Genomic DNA, 23,197 nt, shown 5'->3' on the forward strand with positions numbered 1-23,197 from the left:
CTTCCTTCCTTCCTTCCTTCCTTCCTTCCTTCCTTCCTTCCTTCCTTCCTTCCTTCCTTCCTTCCTTCCTTCCCTCCCTCCCTCCCTCCCTCCCTCCCTCCCTTTCTTTGGGTGGTACTAGGGACTCAACTCAGGGCTTTGAACTTTCTAAACAAGGTGGTAGAATCCACCTGAGCCATATTTCCCAGTCATTTTGCTTTTTACTTTTTCATGTAAGGTCTAGTACTTTGGCCTGGGAAGGCCTTGGACCATGATCTTTCCTGAGTAGTTAGAATTTCAAGTTTGTATTACATACTCAGTCCAAACTAATGCTTAAATGTTTGAAATGTTGAATCATTTTAAAATGAAAAGTTTTGCTCTGCATATCAGTTTTGTTAGGTTAGAGCATGCTAATACTGGGTTTATCTTTTCCCTTAGTAAATTCTCTTAAACCCACAAAATTCCTTATATGGCATCAGTAAGAATGAAATGAGCACATGTTTACAACTTAATAGTACATACTTAAAACTTGCAAAGAGATTTCTTTGAAACAGTTTAGCAGTGTGAAGATATATCAAATTCCCCAGGGGTACAGGGACATTGTAGGTATAGTCTCAGATGGTGAATTCAGAGTACCTTCATTTAAGTGACACACAGATTAAAGGACACCTGAAAGTAACCTTCTTCCATGAATCGAAGCAGTTCCTCCTTTCTTGGTAAGACTTTTGCAGAGCAATTCTGACAATAAAAATATTATATATATTTTCTTGAATATATGTGTTATATTTTGTCAACACTATCTTGCATGAGAGAGAACTTGAAATTTTTCCTATTAATTTCCCACTATCTTTATAAAAATCTTACCCTACATGTTATGTCTTAGTTTGCAGTCATAGGCTATTTTTGGCAGAAATAATATAGAGATTTATGAACTTTCTTCTGAGTTTCTTATTCCTTAATACAGTACATATCTGAAGTTTGTTGTTTCATAAGACACAGGTGTTTTCTATGTTGAAATTCTTTGTTTTGGGCTAGTTGCTTCATAGAGCTACGGAAGTACCTATAAAATACTAAAAAATATAATATAGGACAAATTAAAGTAAAGCATTTTTAAATAGCTCATGTAATACATTTTTAAATAGCTCTTGTTACAAATTATTTAACTCTTTTATTGCCTCACAAGGGAAACAAAATAATAGGAGGCAAGTATTGAAAAGCAAGAAGCTATGAATTCTTCTTTTCAAAAGCATCTACAAAGATGAGAGGATTGCCTTATCCTTCCCAAACCCCCTTAATTGCTTTTTTTAACCCAAGCAAAAAGATGAGTACTAAGAATTCTAAAGGTTGTTTTGGCTCCTGAAAATGTCATATATATATTCTATATGTCTTATATATATTCTATATACATAGAATATATATTCTATATATGTATATATACAATATATTGTATATATTCTATATACATAGAATATATATATTGAACTTAAGATAATGTTAAAGGGATTTAACCCCCTTTTGCCTTGAAGATCAAAATCTCAGCACAAATGACTATAAAAGAATTTTGACTGTGCTGCTATTGTAACATTTGAGGAATTTAGAGTCAGACTATTTTTAATAAATATGTAACAAAGTTAATAACATAATTTACCAAGTAATATTTGCATAATTTCTAGATGCAAATAGCTTTGTGGAATTTTTGTTTCTGTTTCCTTTGAGACTTTGAAATTTATATCAATTTTATTTTACAGTGAAACATGGACATCTTAGTGTAGTCATCTCTTTCTAGGTGAAGGAAGAATGTTCATGACAGATGGACAAATGTCCCCTGGAAAATACAGGATTTTCAAGTATCTTTTCTATGAAATTGCATTTACTTAGCCTGTGTTACAGTCATTTTTTATTAGAAAGAAAAACCAAAGATGTCATTTTATTCTTTGTCTTCATGGTTTTAATTTGTACTTAGGAAATTTAGGGAAAAGAAAATAGAGAACTCTTGAATGACAAAGGAATCATTGCTAGCATTTTACAAATCCTCATATGTATTTCCTGATCCTTGTCTCTTTATCTCTTCCTTATTATGATTTGTGATTCCCACATAACCACAACCCTCCCCTCTGTGTGCATTTTCTTTTTTCCTTTCTTTGGTCATTCAGCAAAGCAGTTTATGAATACAATGCATTTTGATCAGTGTTCCCTGTTTATCCTTCTCCCCCATTCCTCCTTCTATGTGGATTTTCTTGCCCTGTTTTCCTGATAATTTTATTCTCCCTACATATCTAAACAATTTATACTTATTTTCAAAGAGTACATCATGTTCAAAGGAAAACTTTGGGTAAATTTCACAGTGTATTTGAGCAAGAATAATTCAAGTGCAGCACTTAGAACCAAAAAGAGGTTTAGAAAGCTCAGCTTTGCATTGTGGTTTGTGAATATTTATAGTTAACAGCTAGGCTTTTGCCCTAGTTTGACATGGTCTGATCAGTTGGCTGCCTATGACTGGCTGACCATACATATAATCTTGGCTGAGATCTTGCTATCTGTTTTAAAAGTTACACTTCTGGCTGAGTATTAGTGATCAGGCCTATAACCCATAGCAATGAATCCAGCAGACTGGGGCTTGAAAATCTCTTAGACCATGAGCCAAATCTTTCCTCTTGTTAAATTGTTTATTTCATAAAGTTGACTGTCACAAGTCTTTGTGACTGATTTAGGAGTACACCTGGTAGAGATATGGTCAGGAAAAGTATTTTCGGCTTTTCAGTTCACAATATCCTCTCAGGAATAGGTAAAAGTTAGGACACTTCTCTGTACTGAGAGTATTCTTAGCTTCCAAAATTATAGGCATGGGAAAAAAGAGGGAACTTCAACAAACAGTCAGAAAATCCAAGGTGAACTATGGAAAGTGGTGTGGAGGTTCCTCAGAAGACTAAACATTTAGAGCTCCCCTATAACCCAGCAGCCCCACTTATGGGCATCTACCCAAAAGATTACAATAGCAAGCCACCAGCACAACTGTTTGCAGCACAATTTGTCATAGCTAAAATATGGAACCAACCCAGATGCCCCTCAGTAAATGAGTGGTTCAAGAAAATGTGGTACATATACACAATGGAATTCTATGCCTCTATCAGAAAGAATGACACTGCCCCATTCATAAGGAAATGGAAAGACTTGGAAAAAATCGTGCTGTATATATCAGTTTGACAATAAAAATTTTAAAAAAAATCATACTAAATGAAGTGAGCCAGACCCAAAGAAACGTGGACTCTATGGTTCTCCTCATAGGGAATAATTAGTACAAGTCTAGAATAGTCCTAGAAGATAACAATAGCCTAAGAGCTATGCCAGTATGAACACATAAGATGATCCTAAGGGAAATGAACTTCGTTATAAAAACAGTGTATATATAACACTGTTGTAGTTATTTTCAACATGCCATGTGAAACCGTGACTTTTTTTTTCTTCTTTTTCCATATTCCCTTCATGTGGCTTTACCCCTGATAGCACTGTAACTGATTTTAATACCCTGTATTTTAATACCCATTTAATACCCATTAGGAAAGGGAAAGAGAACACCAAAATCGAGAGACAAAGGATAAAAAGACAAACCAATGTAATAGCAATACTTACAAAACCTTATGGTGTTAACCAACTGCATAACTCATGGGGTAGAGAGATAAAGGAGGAGGGGGAGGCAGGGGAAAAATGAGGGAGGAGGTAACAAGTTGGATAAGAAATGTACTTACTGTATTATGGATGAGACTGTAACCCTTCTGTACTTCACTTTGATAATAAAATAAATATATAGAAAATCCGGGCTGGGAATATGGCCTAGTGGTAAAGTGCTCGTCTCGTATACATGAAGCCCTGGGTTCGATTCCCAAGCACCACACACGTAGAAAACGGCCAGAAGTGGTGCTGTGGCTCAAGTGGCAGAATGCTAGCCTTGAGCAAAAAGAAGCCAGGGACAGTGCTCAGGCCCTGAGTTCAAACCCCAGGACTGGCAAAAAAAAAAAATAAAACCAAACAAATAAATAGAAAATCCAAGGTGAGAAAAGTAGTTGGCAAAGCTGACTTAAGCAATTTGTGTTTAAAAAAAGAAAGATGATGCAATGGCAAGAAGAGAAGTTGTGTCCTAATCTTACATTCCATGCGTTGGTAGAATGAATTAATGACTATGTTAGATATATATGCAGATAGATAAATAGATATAGATATATCCTTAAACAGCCTTTTTCAACTGGAGTGCTATGACAGAGCCCTGTTGGAAATTATTTAAGTGAACATTTTCTCAATTCTCCTCACAACAAAAAGAAATAGTATATGGCTGGTTATATTATAAATACATGGAAAATAGTTCATTCATGTCCAATGATGGAGGTCCTGGATGTTAAGATTAATTCTGTTTTAAAAGAGTTCCAGGCAATAGGAGCTGCTCAAGTGAATTCTTTAAAAACATGATGGGGGAGCAAAAATTTGAGACCTCTAGAGTCTAAAATAGCTTTACTTTACCGTATATGTAATTGCTAGTTTTGTTGGTTAGTAATTCTAAGTTATAAAGCACTTTCTTTTATAATATAATATTAATGGCTTTTCTTTAATTTTCAGCCAGTGTTGACAGTAATTAGAAGTTGTCAATTTTCATCACAACTGGTTTGTGACATAGCTTTCTTGAATCGACAAGTAGATTAACTGTATGCAGCTCAGATTGAACTGAGAATTAAACTCTCAAGTTTAAATTCATTTCCTGTTTAGCCTTTTCTTAGGACCTTCATGGTATTACATTTTTTATGTCTTGAAAGGCAAGCACCATCTGAATGCATTGGCTCAGGCCTTTGATCTTTGCTGTTCTAGAGGCTGAGATCTGAAGATTGTGATTTGAAACCAGGCTGGGCAGAAAAGTCTGTGAGACTCTTATTTCCAATTAGCCAGCAAAAAGCTGGAAGTGGAGGTGTGGCTTAAGTGGTGAGTGACAGCCTTAGCACAAGACTTTGAGTTCAAGCCCCAGTAATAGCACAAAATTAAAAAGAAAATTTAAAAAGAAAAATAAAGGCAAGCACCATTAAATAAATTAGTTGTAATTGATATTCTGTTCTGCTCTTTTTTTTTCTGGCTCCTAGGCTTGATCTCAAGACCTGTGCTTGCTCAGATTGCTTGCGTAACTTGAGAGACACCTTCAGCCTGGGTTTTTCTAATTAATTGGAGATGGAGTATCATGGACTTTTCTGCCTAGGTTTGGCTTCAACTCAGCCTCCCAAGTAGTTAGGATTACAGACATAAGCCACTGGCCCCTGTCTATTTATCTATTCATAGTTAATGGTAACTTACATTTTATGATAATAAAAAAAGTAAAACAGTGGCTGGGAATATCTCGCCTCATATATATGAAGCCTTGGGTTTGATTCCTCAGCACCACATATATAGAAAAAGCTGAAACTGCCACTGTGGCTCAAGTGGTAGAGTGCTAGCCTTGAGCAAAAAGAAGCCAGGGACAGTGCTCAGGCCCTGAGTTCAAACCCCAGGACTGGCAAAACAAAAAAACCCAAAAAGTAAAGTAAAAATCCTCCAAGCACCAAGTCTGTTATATTTAGGATATTAACCATTAACTTATTTTTTGTTATAAATGTGAAATGAATTTGCCTAAGAAAAAAACATTGCACAGGAAATTGAGGTGGTTTTTTGAAAGTGTCCTTTCTAGCTTATATGGAATGATGTTGTGTATGATAAGACTCAGCCTTGAAATATGCATAGTGAGGAAAGGAAATTACTTATTTAAAAAAACCCTACTACCTATTTTTTTTAAAAAACACCTCATTAAGTTATGACTGAATTTTTATTTTATTTTATTTTTTTGCCAGTCCTGGGCGTGAACTCAGAGCCTGGGAACTCTCCCTGAGCCTCTTTGTGCTCTACCTCTTGAGCCACAACACCACTTCCAGCTTTTTCTGAATAGTTTATTGGAGATAAGCATCTCAGGGACATTTCTGCTCAGATCTCAGCCTCCTCAGTCGCTAGGATTATAGATGTGAGCCACTGGCACCCCACATTATAACTGAATTTATTGTTGTTTAAGTGAATGGGTTGACTTTCAGGTTGAAAGTAAGAACTATGATAAGAAAAATAAATCTAGGAACAATTGACTAGAGCTTTTCAAATTGAATTTAGGGGGACAAGGTTTACCCTTGTTTTTTACACAAAAAAAGGCTAAAAAGAATAAAAATTCTTTGCAATTTTGAAGATTGGATACTAGGAAATAGTATAGTGTATCTTTTAAAAAATAGGAAATTATCTATTACATTTAATCATCTTACTAGTTTCTTAGTTTAGTTTTAACCATGGTATATTAAAACAAAGTGTTTCTATTTGTTTCTGAGATAACAAAGTTGTCTTTAAATTTTAATAGAGGAGCTAAGTGACTAGAAAAACGTCACTGGTCGATTAGATATTTTGAAAAGTTTAAAATGAAGAGGCATTGCAGTAACATATCTTTCAGAAGAACATGTATTAGAATGCATAGCATGATTAAAATGCTATTTTAATCTTCTGTGTTGATTGGTTTGCATTAACACTGTCTTAATGACTCATATATACCTGCTAGATATAAAACAACACATTTATTCACTGCTTTTCTCTAGTAGTCCATCAAAATTGTACTTGAAAGAATATCTTTCCTTATGAATTCTTAATAATGGCCCAGGCAAGTCGCAGATTAGATATAAATCTAGAAGCTTCAGGCAAGATAAAAAGTGTTATGTTGAGATCCATTTTTGTATTAAGTAAAAGCTGGAAAGAAAACAGTCAGAAGAGAAGGGAATTGTGACCAGATACCAGGAAAATGTAATAGATGTGATTAAAAAAAAAAAAAAAACAGGGCTGCCTCTTGGAAAAAAGAAGAGAAAGTGACTTTATTACTTCATCCTGAATGGCTAAGTATTGATCTTCTTTGTTTTTCTAAAGCAGCAATTCAGTGCAGGGCGTTACTCCCGTTACTCCGTTACTAGTTCCATAAAAAGGTAAAACATTAGTGGAATAACCTTTTGATCACTATATTAAAAAAAAATCAGCTGCAAGACTTAATGCCTTTCCTGTCAGTCTTTTTCTGTATCTGTTTATTGCTGATTTGACAGTCTCTAGTCCTCCTTTGCTGGCAAATGTGTGTGTCCTTTGTTTGTGCTGGTGGGTTTTGCTACATTTGGATGTGAGAGAAAAGCTCTGTCTTTGCCATACTGGTCTAATTAGCCTTCTGAGTGAGCATATACATTAAATGGACCCTCTAAACCATGAAAGAAGACAGCTCACAACAACGTAGATTTTCTTCATTTACTGGGGTTTCGCCTGTCTTATTTCCTCCACGAATTGATGGCCGAAAGCTAATCCGGAATGCTTCATTTGGGGGATACAATGAACTTTCTCCTTCCTTGCCAGGTTTGTTTGTTTAATCTTGTATTTTTGTCTTAGTTTATTCTTTTCATTTAATCAAACCAGGCATTTTAACATCTTAAAGCTATTTAACATAAACAAAACAATTCTAAAGTGAAAGCTTAGGTTTTAATAGCAGTTTCTATATGGATCAGCTTTTCTGTATTTTCTTTTACAATCTCTTTAGCTAAAACTTGAGAACTAATGCCAGTAAAGTAGGTATCTTGAGTGCTTACAGCATACATTTTACTAGAAAGAAGTAAACATTAGTATCTTTTGATAAAATATAAGTTTTCCAAATGTGATATATAGAATCCTATAAATAAATTGTACTCAGGTTTTTATAAATGAAACCCAGATATTTAATATTGACATTTGGCCATTTCCACAGAATAGTAGCTATAATTGGTTTTTATTGCATGAATTTTTATTTTACTACTTTATTACTGTTCTTTTTAAAGTCTTGACAAAAGTGAAGTTTTCTACCTAAGTATAATTTTCAAAATACTATACTTTCTTCTTGTCGTTTGATGTATTTGTATGTGATCAATTACTGCTGAGAAAATGTTATGATATTTTAGGGTATCATTTGTTAAGTAAAATTAGGTATTTGAAAACTGATTTATGTATTAAGTACTTGGTTGATGAGATATAGATGTAAATTTTATTATTTGAAAAGCTTTATTTATAACAAATATGTAGATATGTGTTTTTAAACACAAATAATCTTATGTTTTCAAATTTTGGAATATCTACTCCTAAGGTTATATCTACTCTTAAGATGATACATTTCTTTTGAAATTAAAATATTCTTTAATACTCAGAGCAAAGAAATGCTGAATAGGATTGATGCTTGCTTTAATCACTTGTTTTTTTTTTTCTGGTACTTACATTTGTTAAACTAGAATTAAATTTCCTATTTTCATACTATGCTTTATTCTTAACCCTTTGAGAATTTTTAGGCTGTTACTAGTACCTACATTCTTCTAAGATAACTACACAGTTAAGTAAATTGGTATAAATTCACTAATTTAATTTTCTGTTCTAGCATTGTTTTCTAAAAGAATTAGAGACCATAGTCCTGAACAGTGCTTAAGTAGCATAAGCTTTAAACAGCATTCGTAATCCATCTTAAGACTTCTTAGAATAGCATACTTACCATGCTTTTTTTCGAATGATGTGTTAGTGTCTGTTTTTGTTCAGAAGTACCTTTTAAAATACAGTATCTAGAGCTTTTAAAAATGTTGTTAAATACTGTTTTTGTTTTCACAATGAGCTATAGTCTCATTCCGTATTTTTGTGTCTTCTTGATACTAATTTTTAAGCCAGCAAGCTTGCTATCTCATACTATTTGCTGACCTTCCTGTCACAATGTCTGCTTAGTATTAAAGAATAATCAAGTGACCTTGCTTTAAAAAAAAAAAAAAACAACCCAGAAAACTTCACTTTTCAAAAGTTTGATACTTACTTAATTAGATAATTGGAAATATGATTGTCATTTTACTTAACTAGATAATTGGAGATATGATTGTCAAAACTATTTAAGGGGGCTGGGAATGTGGCTTAGTGATAGAGTGCTTGCCAGCAGGCATGAAGCCCTAGGTTGGATTCCTCATTACCACATAAACAGAAAAGGCCAGAAGTGGTGCTGTGGCTCAAGTGATAGAGTGCTAGCCTTGAGCAAAACAAGCTCAGGGACAGTGCCCAGGCTCTGAGTTCAAGCCACAGGACTGACCAAAAAAACAAACAAAAAGCCCCTACAACTATTTAAGGTCCTTTTGGTACTTCCATTTTAATTAAACAGTAAATGTTTTCTTTGTTTCCTAAAAATGTGAAAAGGAGAAAAAATCGTATTTGTAGGAATAATTCCATATTTTTCATAACACAACCACTTTGGTAAAAAAAAAGCTTTTTTAAATGTCTGCTTTACTTTGTCAAATAAGCAAGGGAATGAAATTTAATACTTTAGAGCAGTGGCTTTTCATTGTACACCTAGGTTAAACATTTTTTAAATACCTAATTTCTTCTGAAATATTTTATTTTTACATAGGCAAAATATTTTAGATCAGCTGCTTTTATATGACATTGAAAATTGGAAAGCTTAGATCTACAGGATTGATATTTAAAGATAGCTCTGTATTACTTACCACTTTGAGCTCAATCCTATTTGCATCTTAATTTTCCTGCAGAAAAATATTTTTATCTCTTTTTTAATTTATTCATTTCTTTATTGTCTAAGTGATGTACAGAGGCGTTGCAGTTTCATTCATAAGGCAGGGTGTACACTTCTTATCCAGCTTGTTACCACTCCCTCATTCCCCCATTTCCCTCTCCCCCCCATGAGTTGTACATTTGGTTTACACCATATAGTTTTGTAAGTATTGGTGTGGCATTGGTTTGTCTTTTTGTCCTTTGTCCCTCGCTTTTGATATTACCCTTCCCTTCCCTAGCTCCAATACACATCTATACAATATCCTTATCTCTTCATCATTTTGTGTGTGTTTGTGTGTGTGAGTGTGCATGTGCATACATGTATGCACTTGTGCGCCAGTCACAGGACTTGAATTCTGAGCTTAGGTGCTGTCCCTGAGCTCATTTGCTCCAAGCTAGTACTCTACCACTTGAGCTGCAGCTTCACTTCTGGGTTTTTTTGGGGGGGTGGGGGGTGGGGGGCCTAGTTGGAGTTAAGAGTCTCATGGACATTCCTGCCCCTGTTGGCTTTAAATTGTAATCCTCAGATCTCAGCCTCCTGTGAAGCTAGGATTACAGGCTTGATACACTGGTACTTGGCTTCTCTTCATCATTTCTGTCTAAAGAAATGTATTGGTTTAACTTTAACAATGTTGTATTATAGACATGACAACCCTGAACCCTGACCATGTATCATAACACATGATGCTATGCTTCTTTAGTTTGTTTCTGATTATATGTCTTTTTCTTTAATCTCAACCATTATTTCTTGTTATGCTTATTGTACCAGTCTCTAGAATAGTATCCAAAAATTGGTATAATCTTTGAGCAAAGAAATTAACCTTTTCTTTTAAAGTAATAAGTAGATTTGTGTCTCATGTAATAGAGTGCCATCCTTGAGCAAAAAAGCTGAAACTGTACTCAGGCTCTGAGTTTAACCCTAATACTGGCACATAGATAAACAGATAAGCTTTAGTCTTAATGGATTATTGTTTCACTCAGGGTCTAGTGCTTGCTAGCCACGTACTCTACCAATTGAGCCATAACCCCCAAACAGGCTGTTTGTATTTTAGTATATTTGACTTCTTTTTTTTCTAAATTTTTATTATAAAGGTGATGTACAGAGGGATTACCATTTCATAAATCGGGCAATGATTACGTTCCTTTTAGACAGTATTACCCCTTCCCTCCCTTTCCCAGTTTTTTCTACTGTCCTCACTCACAGTTTGTATAGTTTAGTTTCAACAGTTTTTACAGAGTCCCATAGATGTATTTGTTCACTCTTTGTCCTTCCATTTCTGTGTATTTCCTTACCCTCCTCCCCAAGGCAGATATATGAACAAGCAAGACAAAAAAGGAAAAACCTCTTATTTCCATTTCCTGGAATTCATTTCAATAAATATTTGTATTTGCCTTTGTGTTCCTCCTCTAAGAGTATCCTCTTTTGGTCTCACTGTGTATAAATACCTAGATCACCGTATAATTTATTTTGTCCTGTTGTATTTTAGATCTAGCTTCTGCATATGAGAAAAAAAAACATGCACTGTGCATTGTTTATCTCTCTGAGCTTGGCTTATTTACCTTACTGAACATGATTTGTTCTAGATCCAGCCATGTCCCTGAAAATGACATAATATTATTCTTTCTAATGTCTGTGTAAAATTACATTGTGTACAGGTACCATACTTACTGGATTCATTCGTCTATTGTAAGGTGTCTGGGCTGTTTCCATAACATGGCTATTGTGAATAGTGCAGCAGTGAACATGGATGTGCAGGTGTCTTTATATCCTTGCTTGTGGCGTTCTTTGTAGATGCCTAGAAGTGGTATGGCTGGGTTTTAGGAAAAACCTAACTTTAGTTTTTTTTGGGGGGGAACCTCCATATTGCTGTCCAGAGTGGTTGTAATAGTATACATTCCTACCAACAGTGCAATAGGGTTTATTTTGTCTTCTTAAGAGTTTTTTCCTGTACAACTTCTTGATTCTTGACTGTGTTGAATATAGTGAATATTAATGTTATCAATCCTGTATTTATTTTGTATGTACCCATTCTAAATTCAGTTGTAGATATTATATTAGTTGTAGATATTGTATTAGCATGATGAAGCAACATGAAGTCTACTTTTTATGTCTAAATATCAATGATTAAACTAGTTTGTTATTGAAATATTAAAACATTGTATCTTGTTAATGATGATAATACTTTTATCCTGTCGAATCAGAAGTTAGGGGCAGAATGCTAATTTAGGAATAATATTCCATTGCATTAGCTAGAGAAAGAAAAGCCTATCATGGTTATCTAATGTAAAATTTATTTGAAAATGAGAAACTGAAAACCCTAAAAGCTAAAATTTCACCATTGCTATATGATTATATAGTATTCATTGCAATTATTATGAACTTGTGACTGTTGCAAAAGTAAAAAAGATTAGAACAAAAATGCATCTTTTATTTTTTAATCCAAGTTTAATATGAGTTAACTCTACTTTAGAAATGGAAGAGAGACAGTTGGAATAGAAAATACACACTGTAGAGAGAATCAGTAAAGCTTGAACTGAATCTTAAAAAAAAAAAATCTAACAATATTGACAGTCCTTTGATAAGATTGATAAGGTAGGGCTGGGGATATGGCCTAGTAGTAGAGTGCTTGCCTCCTATACATGAAGCCTTGGGTTCAATTCCTCAGCACCACCTATATAGAAAAAGGCAGAATTGGCACTGTGGCTCAAGTGGTAGAGTGCTAGCCTTGAGCAAAAAGAAGCCAGGGACAGTGCCCATGCCCTAAGTTCAAGCCCCAGGACGGGTGAAAAGAAAAAAAAATCATAGCCCAGACCTGATTTGATATAAATCAAGACCTTACCTCAAAAGTAACCAGTGCAAAAGGGGCTGAATGCATGACTCAGTGGCTAGTGTGCCTGTCTTGCAAGTTTGAGGCCAAGACTTCAATCCCCAGTACCACTAAAAAAAGAAAATGCAGGGGGGAGGGGGGAATGAGGGACGAGGTAACAAACAGTACAAGAAATGTATCCAATGCCTAATGTATGAAACTGTAACCTCTCTGCAATTCAGTTTGATAATAAAAAATATATATATAATAAAAAGAGCAAAAAAAAGAAAATGCAATTAAACTAGGAATCTCCAGATCCAGGTGCATATCATCAATGAATTTTGCTGAATGTTTAATGAAGAAATAATTCCAACCTTGTAAAACTGTCTTCAGAAAATGGTGGGAGGGGAGGTAGACGAGCACTAGTATTATACTTTTGATGGGAAATACATTTGAAAGACATTGTCTCATTTTTTAATCATACTATAAATACTTTTTTTTTCTTTTGCCAGTCCCGGGGCTTGGACTGAGGGCCTGAGCACTGTCCCTGGCTTCTTTTTGCTCAATAGCATTCTTGAGCCACAACACCACTTCTGGCTTTTTCTATATATGTGGTACTGAGGAATTGAACCCAGGGCTTCATATATGCGAGTCAAGCACTCTACCACTAGGCCATATTCCCAGCCCCTATAAGTACCTTTTTATTAAGAATATATTATGACAAATTTAAATAAAAGCCTAAGAATACAGTATTAGCTTTATTAACATTAGAAAATTTTGTGGTTTACTGGAGTTACAACTTAAACACTGTTAACATGAGAAAGAAGTGTTGTGAATTTATAGAAAATTAATTTGAAAATATAAACAATGCCTTAGCCTTTTTTCACAAATGTGGAACATGAACATGTAAATATGGTAGTACAAATGTATGTTAAGTATATTGTGTTACAGAGCAAGGAAAGGCTGTCTGTACACAGTAAAAGTGAGGCAAAACGGGAGGTTTGGCTGAGTATTGAGAGGTATGATGGTCTTGTAAAAACGGCGTAAATTTATGTTAGGCTTCAGTTAAATTAGCTCTGATACTGTCATTTGTTGATAATACTTAGCTCAATTTCTCTGAGCCTCAGGGTTTGTTTTTTAAAAACTAAATCATATGGTTAGTATTTTGTAATCTGTCATGTCAAAAATCAGAAAAAGAACAGTGAAGCATCTAGTATTTTACATGGATTCTCATAGATGGCTATTAGTTGCTTCCATCCTATGGTGTTATAATATTCACCATTTAATAAATGAATCAGAATTAGCTACATGCAGAATGAGTTAAGAGGATATAAACTAAATTAGAAAAATTGTGAAAGCACAAGTCTAATAAACTGGCCAAACTAGAGAAGGGTATATTTTTAAATATTTTATTGGTGCCTAACACACGTGTTATATATAATTGTTTTCCAGATCCCCATAAAGCCCTCTCATGGCCTTACCAGTTAATACCCCCTACAACAAATCTAAACCACTTTTTCTTCATTCTTTACATTTTACTATTTTTGTATATTTTATTTTATTTTTTATTTTTTTGTCAGTCATCTGGGCACTGTCCCTGAGCTCTGTTTGGTCAAGGCTAGCACTCTACACTTTGAGCCACAGCTCCAATTCCAGTTTTCTGGAATTTAATTGGATATAGGCATCTCATACATTTTCCTTCCCAGGCTGACTTTGAACCTGTGACCTTAGATCTCAACCTCCTGAGTAGCTAGGATTACAGGCATGAGTTATCATTGCCCAACTCATTTATTTGCTGCATTTTAAATGAAGTAATATGTTTAGTTCCTGTCTTCCATCTCTTCTTCTACTTCATTCTCTTTCTATTTTCCCTTTATATTTTGTAGGGACAAGTGATTTCGCTAATTCAATATTATTATGTCTATTATTTTCCTCTATCATTGCTGTGTAACATTTATTGTATAAACATACTGTTTTGTATTCATTTGTTGTATGGTTAATAGCCATTTTAATTAATTCCCGATTTTGGCTAGTATGAATAAAACTTTACACACCTTTGTGTTCACTCTCCTTTCTGTTGGTATATCTAGATTAGAATTCCAGTTAAAATTTCAATTGTAGATAATGTTAAACAGGTTTCCAAAATGATTGTGCCTCTTTGTCTTCCTATCTACTTATTTCATATTCACATTGGATGCTTTTAGTCCTTTTAATTTTAGTAATCTTGATAGGAATGTAGCTTCTGTCTCATTTGTGAGAGTCAAGAGGATAGTTGAAAAAGAATTTACTACCCCAAAATACTAAAGGCAAGCTTGGTGAGACTTTTTCTTAGTGATAGTGCTCATGTATTTTAGATTCACCCTTTTAGAAATCTTTTTTTTAATTAATGAATTTATTTATTCATTTATTTTGGCCAGTCCTGGCTCTTGGACTCAGGGCCTGAGCACTGTCCCTGGCTTCTTTTTTTGCTCAAGGCCAGCACTCTGCCACTTGAGCCACAGCGCCACTTCTGGCATTTTCTGTATATGTGGTGCTTGGGGGAATTGAACCCAGGGCTTCATGTGTGGGAGGCAAGCACTCTTGCTACTAGGCCATATTCCCAGAATTTGTTTAGTAACAGATAATGCTAGTAAAGGTCACAGTAATTGAATGTATACTGTGTGAAACCTATTATACCGTATCGTATATGCATCCTGAACTGATCTTACGATATCTATCTATCTGTTGATTGATCAGTCTATCTATCATCTACCTACCTATTGTCTGTCTGTCTGTCTGTCTGTCTCTATCTATCTATCTATCTATCTATCTATCTATCTATCTATCTGGAGTAGTACTATATTACCAGGCTAGCTTCAAACTCCTAGATTCAAGTGTTGCTTGCATCATAGCTGGGACTATAGGCATATGCCTATTTCTTAGTCCAGATTTATTTTTTCTAACTTTCTTTTTCTTTTATCACTTATTTTGGAATGTATTTCAGTTTGACAAGAAGTGTGAAAAATATACCAGGTTGGTTCTATGTGCTAGGATTCCTTGTTAGTAATCAATTCATTATAATAAAAGCTATGAGGGCATTCTCATAGCACAGAAAAGAAGAATTTAGCTCAATGTTGGTGGTTTCATGGAAAGACTTTGTTGTCTTTCTGAATCTTAATCAGTTTTAAAAAAGTATACTGAGACAATCATTTGGAGGTCAGTAAATCATAATATTGTGTGTAAAGTCTATGCTCCCTGAACTGATGGACTATCAAATACAAGGTACACTTAAAATTGAATGACATGTATATGTTTGCTTCTTACTGTTAATGACAATCTGTGGTCTAATGTAGTATTACAAAGATATGAATCATTTTTCCCAAAGGTTTTGAAAGAGGAAAGGAAGATATCTCTCAAAATAAAGATGAATCTTCACTTTCTATGTCAAAGAGCAAGGTAAGCATATTGTCCTCAATACACAACTTGAGATCTTTCTAATATGTAAGATGACTGAAGTAAAACTGAAATGTATTTATGTTTATATGTGTTAACTAGTAGTAATAATAAAATAATAAAAGAAAATTTTATAGTGATGTTGGTATAAATGCCAATATATAGATTTTAATACTTTAGTTTGACAAGCAGATAGATGTAGAAGTATTTAAAAATGCACAAAGAGCTGGATGCTGGTGGTTCATGCCTGTAATACTAGCTACTCAGGAGGCTGAGATCTGAGAATCATGGTTTAAAGCCAGCCTGGGGAAGACAAGTCCATGAAACCTTTATCTTCAGTTAATCAGAACAAAAGCCAGAAGTGGAGGTGTGGCTCAAATGGTAGAGCACCTACCTTGAGTGAAAAAGTTAAATGTGAAGCCCTGAGTTCAATCCCAGAAATAGATAGACAGACAGACAGACAGACAGACAGATAGAGAGATAGATAGATAGATAGATAGATAGATAGATAGATAGATAGAGCTAGACAAACAGGGTAATGATTAATAAAATTAGGCTCATTTTTGAGATTCTTCTTGGTGAAGAATCACATGTGTCATCACATCTTTTCTTCCAAAGATAGGGAGAGCATCTGCTTTGGGAAACATTAGAGAATTCTTCTATAGCCTACTTCAGGGGAGAAACACAAGATATGGTCAGAGAGTTGCCTTCATGCTTCTGAGGCTTTCTGTTTCCTTCACCTTGAAATTCTCACCATGCCAAGTTGCTATATTTTGTGATAGTGTATTTTGAGTCTTGTCAATCATTTACTTTGTGGAAATAAAATGAAAGAAATAAGCTGGGCACCATGGCTCATGCTTGTAATGCTAGCTACTTGGGAAGATTCTTGTTCAAGGCCAGTCCAGGGTAAAAGCTTATGTAATACCTATTCAATCAATAAAATCTGGCTGTGGTTATATACAACTGTCATTCTAGCTATTTGGGAAGCATATATAGGAGGCTCATGTTTCAGGCTGCCCTGAACATAAATTTGAGACCATATTCAAAACAATGCTTTAAGCAACAGTGCTGAGGGGCATATAGCTGAAGTGGTGAGTGGCAACCTAGCAAGTACAAGGCATAGCAAGTACAACCAAGTGCAAGTTCATACTTTAAACAAAGTCAAAGAAGAAAGAATACTATATCTTGACTTCCATAGCTAAAAATACAGTGAAATTAAAGATTTTTAAAGAAGTTTACCCGCAAGCAGTTAATACCAAAATCAGTGACTATGTGTAATAATATTCCTATTCAGAGCCTAAACAATTACAAAGACTTACATACTGTGACTAACTAGGTACTTGCGCCCCCCCCCCCCCATACATACACAGGTAGCCTTTGAGTATGGAGGTGGGAATGGGAACCTACAAGGAACTTCGCATACCTTCATAAGAGTGCATTAATGGGGCTGGGAATGTGGCTTCGTAGTAGAGTGCTTGCCTAGCATGTTTCATAGCCCTGGGTTTAATTCTTCAGCACCACAGAAACATAAAAGCTGAGAGTGGCACTGTGGCTTAAGTGGTAGAGTGCTAGCCTTGAGCAAAAAGAAGCCAGGAACAGTGTTCAGGCCCTGAGTTCAAGCCCCAGGACTGACAAAAGAAAAAAAAAAGTGCATTAGTGGAAAAAAAAAAAGAACTAAATATATGATGTAAAAATGAATCTAGTTATATGTGTAAATTTTAGTTAAATACATTAGAAGTTCATTTCCTATTTATACTTAAATGCTTAATAATTATAGGGCTAGTATATGTATGATAAGCCGCTCATATATAAGCATAACTAGGAAGTTTTACTGGGGAATGTTGCTTTTGAACAGTGAACAGTGAGTTCAAATCTTGATTCTAACCCATTACCTATGACTTTCTGGGTGCTAATTGCAATGATATTAAACGGTAATTATTGAGAGCCTACTTTGGTGTTGTTTTAACTTGTAACAATGCTAGAAGATTGGCATTATTGGCCTCATTTTATAAAGTTTAGAGAATTAACTGTCCACAGTCAAAGTAACTGAAAGGTAAAATTACACTCCAAGTGGCCTCATCTGTGCACAGGAAATCAGATCTGCCTTTCAGACTATAATATAAAAGGAACTGACAGAGTACCTGGATAGTACTAGAATATTTCTGTATTCTGAATGAAGAATTTCAGTAAATAAAATCCTTAACAAGGTAACTATTAGATATTAGTAAAGTCGTCCCATGCTGTTATTTTTCAATATCCACAATTTTCCAGTCTTCTCTTTTATATTTAATCTTAGTTTTTTGGTTAGGTTAGGAGAGCTAGTACTACAGTACCTAATTTGTTTCTAAATAATTTAGTATCTATAATTCACTTAGTTATTTTTCATAAGAGTTGTCAAATATATACAATTATTATAGAGTCTTACTCATATGGACTTAAATAACTTTGGTGAAACAAAATTTTGTTACTCTTACCATGATTGATGCATGTAACTGAGGCCATCAAGCAACCCTAACTTTATTCTTTTATATATGAATTTATATATGTATATATATGAATCTCCTGAAATATTGACAGTATCAGTGCTGTCATTTTTGAGAACAGGACTTTGGCTTGTCATTTGTTAAAACATGATTAGACCAATAAGCACTACAGAATATGCCCTCCTTATCCCAAAACGTTGTTTTGTTATATAATGCTGTTATTTTTTACCTGTACCATTCCCTAGATATTTTTATTATAATAGCAAATATATTAAAATAGACAGTTAATCAAAATATCTAAAATGAAATAGAGTTAATTTTTAATTACTGTATTTCCGTGAAAGGAATGGCCAGCATAATTAATGTGTCTAATGAGATAAAGGAATCCTGTTACCAGCATAAGGAGTTTCTGGATCACAGAGCCCTTAATTTGATCCTCCAACTATCTACCTGCCTGCATGTGTGTCTGCTAACTTGTTTATTACTTGTCTAAAAAAAATAAACTGGTGAGCTTGAACCACCAACCTTTCAGTTAAAAAATAAACTGACCGAGGTGTTTATAAATCTTTCAACCAAAAATAGTTTTGTAATCACAGTAACTTAATGTTGCTATTCCTATGTATAATATTTTTTCATTTCCAAGGAAAATCAAAAGAATGTTCATACTTTATTTGAAAGATCTGAGTTTGACAGCATTTGCAATGTGAATTGTGAAAAACCTGAAACACAGCAATATTGAGTTGGACATTTTATAAGTGTTACTTCATAACCCTCAAAGCTGCCTTGTGAGTTGATAGTACTGTGCCACACTTGTAAAATGAGGAAAGTAAGACCGAAGAGACTAAATAATTTATTAAAGTCACATAGCCTGTTAGGTGACAACAATTAAAGAGAGGGGAGAGAAGGATGGTGGAGGAGACAGAGACAGAGACAGAGAGAGAGAGAGAGAAAGAGATAAGAAAAAGGAGAGGAAGAAGAAAATAATACAGTACACATTCCAAGGCCATTTAACAAAGAGTCTAGAAGTATTTTACTGTAAGTTCTGTGTTCATCATTAAGATAATGGTCAGTAAACTTCATGAACCAAGGGAAACTTAGTTTAGTAATAATATTTTGACAAAAATGGATTATTGATTTTGGTATATGAAAGTTGTGTATAAGACAACAGAACCTAGTCACTGGCTTTTCTATTTGATGGCAATGTGACTTGGAAAATAGAAAATAGTTAATCTGTAGGTCTTACTTGGCTCATTAGTAAAAAGGGGCTACTATTACTAGCTCATGGTGTTGCTTTGAGTATTAAATGAGATAGCACATATATCGTGTTTAATACTTTGCAAAATATTAAACATCAATTTAACAAATTTAACTGTTAAGCTAATGATGTTAGTTGTCATCATTTAATGCTATCTAAGAAGTATGTTATGAGATACATTTTTCTATTAATTTGTGAGAAATAGAACATCATTATAATTGTAAGCCACCAAATTTCTCCAATAGCACCTATATCATTTTGGGGGTTTTCCAGGGTCATGGAGAATGTAAAGACCTAGTTAGCTAGAAGAATTGTTTTGACATCACCCTATATACTGCTTCATGTCAATAAGCAATATGATATCTTAAGGCCAGTTCTTAAATCAGTAACTTTAGCAGCAGTTTAACTATTTCAATCTCCATGTTCTATAGTGATAAATATTTATAAGTTTTCTCTCATGTATCCAGTTGCTATTTATGCCTCATTTATCTAATAGTGCTTGGGGCCTAATATCAGAGGCATTTTTAGCAGACATGAGAGAAAAATCAGCCCTAGTTTCATTTTTGTTTTATTCTGTAGTCAGATATTTATTGACTCCTTTTTCATCAGGTGATACACAGGCTATTACTGGTAACAAAGCGTAGTACATGCCCTTGTGGGTATTAAAATTGAGGGAATTTATATCTAAATGTTTCCATCTTTGATCAGATCTAATGATAGTCTGAAGATCTTGCCATTGAGTGTTTGAAAGCTACCATTTAGACTAAGCCTCTTATAATTTCTTGGTATTAAGTATATGGCTAAAATAAGAACTAGCAATTAAGAACTTAAAGTTCATAGTTATTATCTATCTGACTTTAGATTTTAATTCTTTTTTCTTCTATTCATTTCTATGTGATTTTTTTTTCCAGTCTGAATCTAAACTTTATAATGGCTCAGAAAAAGAGAGTTCAACTTCAAGCAAACTCACAAAAAAAGAATCTCTTAAGGTTAGTGTCTGTTGTTATTTCTGGGAAGAAACATTTTATTTTGTGCTTTTGAAAGTATGTTTTAAGACATGTATACGTATGTTTTCCTTAGAAAAGAAAAAGTTACCCAGAGGCCAGTTGGACAAGCACAATAGAAAATGTTAATTTTTGTGTGGTCACAGATAAGATTGCTGATGACTGTTCCAAAGCAGGCTTTTCAGGCCTTAACTGGCCACATGAGGACTAAGGGTTTGTTATCAAATTTTCACAGATAGACCACAGCTGAGTAGGCACATCACTGTGTTGTGGATGGCTGATGAAACAGTGGCACTCTGGGACACTCTGAAGATAGTTTCTAAACTGAAAACTGGATTTTGTGTTTCTGATAAGAAATATGTAGGGCTGGGGATATAGCCTAGTGGCAAGAGTGCCTGCCTCGTATACACGAGGCCCTAGGTTCGATTCCCCAGCACCACATATGCAGAAAATGGCCAGAAGCGGCGCTGTGGCTCAAGTGGCAGAGTGCTAGCCTTGAGCGGGAAGAAGCCAGGGACAGTGCTCAGGCCCTGAGTCCAAGGCCCAGGACTGGCCAAAAAAAAAAAAAAAAAAAGAAATATGTAGTATTGGTCTTGCTGTCTCCTTGAATAACTAAGGTCCTGGAGTTTGTTGCATACATGTCCAATACTGTATCTATTTGCATTTGCAATTCCAAAGTAAATATGCATATTTTACAAGAGGAAAAAGTATATAAAGTTTTCTGGGGTATAACATTTTTATTTTGTATATAGCCTTTCCTTTAATCTGTTTTTCTGTAGAAAGTTTTGTTATCATACACACGCACACGCAAACACACACACACACACACAACCACACACACACACACACACACACACCGGTTTTAAGTATCAAGAAAAAGAACAATTCTTCTATTTGGATGCAGTTGAGTTCCAATCCTGGGCTGGACCAAGAAAAAATAAAGAAAGAAAAGGAAGTACAGGCCTTGAGTTCAAATTTTAGTACTACCACTGGGGGGCGGCAGGGACGTCTTCCAAAAATTGGGCTGGAGGTATGACTCATATTATGAAATTCCAGTCAATTTAGATAAGGCTTTGAGCTTATTATTAGCCAAAAAAAATAATAATAATAAAACAAAAAAACCCAAAACCAAAAACCCTTAAACATAAAAAAAAAACAACCCTTAGAATGCAAGTAGATTTCTATCAGCATTAGACAGAATAACCTAGTGGTTAAGAGCTAAGGGCTTAGAACAATGTCAGATTCATAGAATGTACTCATTAGCTTTCATTATTTTACTCATGCTAGAGGTCCTATGGAACAGTTAAAAGAAAAAGGTAGGCATAGAAACTTTCAAAAATGTTGAAAGGGAAAAAAAAAACCAAACTATGATGTTTACCAAAAGACACAAGGCTGGGTTTAGTGGTTCATACTTTTAACCTAGTTACTAGTTAACTTAGTTAGATAGAGACTGGGAGGATTACCGTTTAAGGCCTGAACCAAAAGTTAGTAAGACCTTACCTGAATGAGAAGGCTAAGCATGGTGGTGTATTCTGTCATCTCAGCTACAGGTGAAATGTAAGTAGTACTGTTATGTTTCAGGCAGGCTTGGGGATAGAGGACAGGTAAGACTCTACCTGAGAAAAAACAAAAAGCAAAGAGGGTGAGGGTTTGTGATTCATGTGTTTTAACACCTACTGAACAAGAATGAGGCCCTTAGTTCAACCATAATTCTTTGAAAAACATAGCACAATGGAACAAAACAAAAACCACAAAAGGTATGCATAGGAGCAGTCTGAAAAGATAATGATTCCAGAAAAGATAAAATCATTTTAAAAGCTGCAGAGAATTTGAATAGTAGTTAGAAGAACTATAACCTAGGTTTCCAAAGGATTTTACCCAGCTATGAAACAACCAATGAAATAGTAGTATTCTAAAATGGAAAAATTCTAAAGTTTAGAATTTCGTATTCTTTTTTTCCTGAGTTTTATTTTTTTCTATTCATGTAAAATAGGTGCAAAAGAAAAATTACCGAGAAGAAAAGAAAAGAGCCACAAAGGAGTTGCTTAGTACAATCACAGATCCTTCAGTTATTGTTATGGCTGATTGGTTGAAGGTAAGTGTGTTGAAGCTTAAATTCTGATTGCTAGGTGTTTACCCATTAGAATAGGAAAGCCCAGAGTGTACCTAAAGTTCACAAGACTAAAACAACTTCTAGAATAATTGTTTCTTATCAGCATGGAAACGATTAATTATTTCTCAGAGATTCTATGATATAATCTTTTGTTTTATTTTGTTTTGCCAGTCCTGGGGCTTGGCACTGTCCCTGGCTTCATTTTGCTCAAAGCTAGCACTCTACCCCTTGAGTCACAGCGCCACTTCTGGCTTTTTCTGTTTATGTGGTGCTGAAGAATGGAACCCAGGGCTTTGTGCATGCTAGGCAAGCACTCTACCGCTAAGCCACATTTCCAGCCCATATGACCTAACCTTAATAGAGAGAAGGAACTTTAATATCTCCTACTTAATAATAGTATCAGATAAATAATAGCTCTTTTTAAAAGACTTTAGTTTGTGTTATATTATGTTCTTTAACAATTCATTGTAAAAGAATATTTTGCTGATTTGCTC

At 34.6% G+C, this 23,197-nt stretch overlaps 1 protein-coding gene across 10 annotated transcripts in view; it reads left to right on the top strand.

The window, feature by feature from the left end:
* The window catches only part of Osbpl8 (oxysterol binding protein like 8), a 131,829-nt gene that overhangs the window by 73,136 nt on the left and 35,496 nt on the right, over positions 1 to 23,197 (top strand). For 9 of the 10 annotated variants that reach the window (XM_048359190.1, XM_048359204.1, XM_048359206.1 and 6 more), the window contains 3 exons: positions 15,781 to 15,851; positions 20,498 to 20,575; positions 22,584 to 22,685. In XM_048359190.1, coding sequence (XP_048215147.1) covers positions 15,781 to 15,851; positions 20,498 to 20,575; positions 22,584 to 22,685 — 251 coding nt within the window. Of the gene's footprint in view, positions 1 to 6,255; positions 7,405 to 15,780; positions 15,852 to 20,497; positions 20,576 to 22,583; positions 22,686 to 23,197 lie in introns of those variants that run through there. The other variant, XM_048359251.1, reaches the window with a different exon arrangement.

The sequence above is a fragment of the Perognathus longimembris genome, chromosome 1 (genome assembly GCF_023159225.1).
Source record: "Perognathus longimembris pacificus isolate PPM17 chromosome 1, ASM2315922v1, whole genome shotgun sequence".
NCBI classification, from domain to species: domain Eukaryota; kingdom Metazoa; phylum Chordata; class Mammalia; order Rodentia; family Heteromyidae; genus Perognathus; species Perognathus longimembris.